The sequence below is a fragment of the Dendrobium catenatum genome, unplaced genomic scaffold (assembly GCF_001605985.2).
Source record: "Dendrobium catenatum unplaced genomic scaffold, ASM160598v2 original_scaffold_132779, whole genome shotgun sequence".
Lineage (NCBI taxonomy): Eukaryota > Viridiplantae > Streptophyta > Magnoliopsida > Asparagales > Orchidaceae > Dendrobium > Dendrobium catenatum.
Genome location: NW_021451214.1, coordinates 1 through 2,301, shown reverse-complemented (window position 1 = coordinate 2,301; position 2,301 = coordinate 1). Strand labels below are relative to the sequence as shown.

The following is a 2,301-nucleotide window of genomic DNA, read 5'->3' as shown; positions in this document are numbered from 1 at the left end:
GCTCATTAAACTTATTAAAAATCTCAACTCGAACTCGATTTGATCAAACATCCAACCTAACCTGACATTAAAAACACCTAATTAAGTCATGAAGAGTATCAACTCAGCCCAAAATTGATTCAAGTACCCAATTTGAACATAACAACTTAAAAAATAACACACAAAAAACAATTTAATCAGTTTTTCATTAAATAAATAAATAGTGAAATCATTCTTTTCAGCCTTACCTCAACTTGATCCGAGTCTTATATAAAAGATTGATCTAAATGTAAAGGTGGTAAAGCAGGAAACTACAGAAGACTGACGCTGGTTGTGTTATGGTGAGAAGAGAAGCGACTGGGAGGAGGGGATGCGCGTAACTAGTTTATATTATGATGGATCGATAACTCATGGAGTGGTAGTTAAAGGACGAGGAAAAAGAAAGGAAGAAGAGGCTTTCAACTCTATGGTACTAAGAAAAATCTAAGAATGGATTATGGATCTTTATAGGAAAATTTTTCATTGTGTGTAATGATGACTGCATCACAATTGTATTGCTTCATAAATTCCCACCAACTTTACTTTCCAAACTTTATTTACTGCACTCCAGTTACTGTTAAAACCTGCATGTTTTGCTCTTCATAAATAGCTCCCTTCCCCAGCCCTGCTAACCTCTACAGCAAATTGAATCTAGCAGTAAAGAGAGTTAGAGTGAGAGAGAGAGGAATAGAGCAGAGAGAGAGAGAGAGAGAGAGAGAGAGAGAGAGAGAGAGATGGGAAGGAATTCGTGTGGTTCGAAGGAAGGCCTCAACAAGGGAGCTTGGACTGCTAATGAAGACAGACTCTTGATCACGTACGTCAATACTCATGGCGAAGGCAAATGGACGACCGTTCCATACAAAGCAGGTAACATTTTGCTAGAAAAATATAAAGAAATGTTCCATGTAAAACAAATTATGTATATTATTAATTAAGCATCATGGATCTGTTTATTTTAAGTTATTATTAAATCCTTTATTTGTTTAAAGAGTAATCAGCATTCTTCCACAACTTCTACTATATAAACAAAGTGCTGCTAAAAGCTGATGCTTTTTCATAATCCAATAATAAAAACGTTAAACAATATTTTAATATACTTTAAATAATATTTACTTATAGCTCAAAAAGTTTAACTTCATGAATAAGACCAATAATCACTAACTAATAGTTCTATCAAACAAAAATTTTTATTTCTCTGACATTTAGTTTTGTTTGTTGAAAATAATTATTTTGACCGTTAGATTATTGTGTACTGAACGATTTTTATTTCTTTCCAGCCACCTTTCTCTCTCTTATGCATGCTTTGTCATTAATCTTTCATATATTTAGGGCTCAAAAGGTCTGGAAAGAGCTGCAGGCTCCGATGGCTAAACTATTTGAGCCCCAAAATCAAACGTGGAAACTTTTCAGAGGAAGAAAACGACCTCATCATCAGGCTTCATAAGCTCCTCGGCAATAGGCTAGCTCTCTCTTCCCTATACTTTCTCGTGAAATATCTATTCCTATCTTAACTATTTACTTACATAGATTGCTTTCATATACGCATTCGCTAAAAAGCAGTAAGAACGCCGTTCCAAACGCATCAGTAGGACTTGCAGGATTTAAAATAACAAAAAAAAAAAAACTAAATTAATTTTTATCGAATTTATTGATGATTAAAATGAGAAGAGATTGTTAGGTCCATAAATTTGCAAAAATTTAAGAAAAAAGAAAACATTTATTCAGTTAACTTCTTTCAAACAAATAATTCAGTTAAAATTAATTTCAAATAGAATTATTTATTATTCCTATTTATATTCCCCTTTCATTTCCTCTCGTTCTATTTTAAGCATCGCACGTACCAAACTGAGCCAAACAATTTTGGGAAAAAAACATTTCACAGAACGATGGCTTGAATTCTTACTCTTATATATATGTTTGCAATATTGAAGATCATTATAAGTCTTCGTCCTACGTTCATATTAGGTCCAACAGCATTTCAAGCCATGACAAGTTCAAGAATTTATACATTATAATAGTATGTTCTCAATTATTTAAAAAAAAAAGTAATATTTTTTATATTTTATTAAACTGAGAAAATATATGCATATTATTCTATTTTAATTATTTATAAAGCATTTTATTTGTTATGTTCTTATAATTCAAATTATCATTATTAATTTTGTTATTATTTCAATTTTCATTTGAATCTTACTAAACTTTACTACTATTTAAATTTAATATATTTCCTTGTACAACATATAGCATAGCATATATTTTTATTTTTAATGTCAGAATGAAAAT

The 2,301-nt window shown here is 30.8% G+C and overlaps 1 protein-coding gene across 1 annotated transcript; it reads left to right on the top strand.

Annotated features, from left to right (window-relative positions):
* Positions 1 to 752: 752 nt before the first annotated feature.
* On the top strand, positions 753 to 1,529 carry LOC110104578 (anthocyanin regulatory C1 protein-like). The gene is made up of 2 exons (XM_020833751.1): positions 753 to 885; positions 1,348 to 1,529. The coding sequence occupies exons 1-2, from the start codon at positions 753 to 755 to the stop codon at positions 1,527 to 1,529; spliced, it is 315 nt and encodes a 104-aa protein (XP_020689410.1).
* The last annotated feature ends 772 nt before the right edge of the window (positions 1,530 to 2,301 follow it).

Bases quoted from the DNA above. Each gene is read 5' to 3' on its own strand.
- LOC110104578 (XM_020833751.1), top strand. From the start codon at position 753: ATGGGAAGGAATTCGTGTGGTTCGAAGGAAGGCCTCAACAAGGGAGCT. The intron at 886-1,347 runs GTAACATTTTGC...TCATATATTTAG, and splicing joins GACCGTTCCATACAAAGCAG to GGCTCAAAAGGTCTGGAAAG.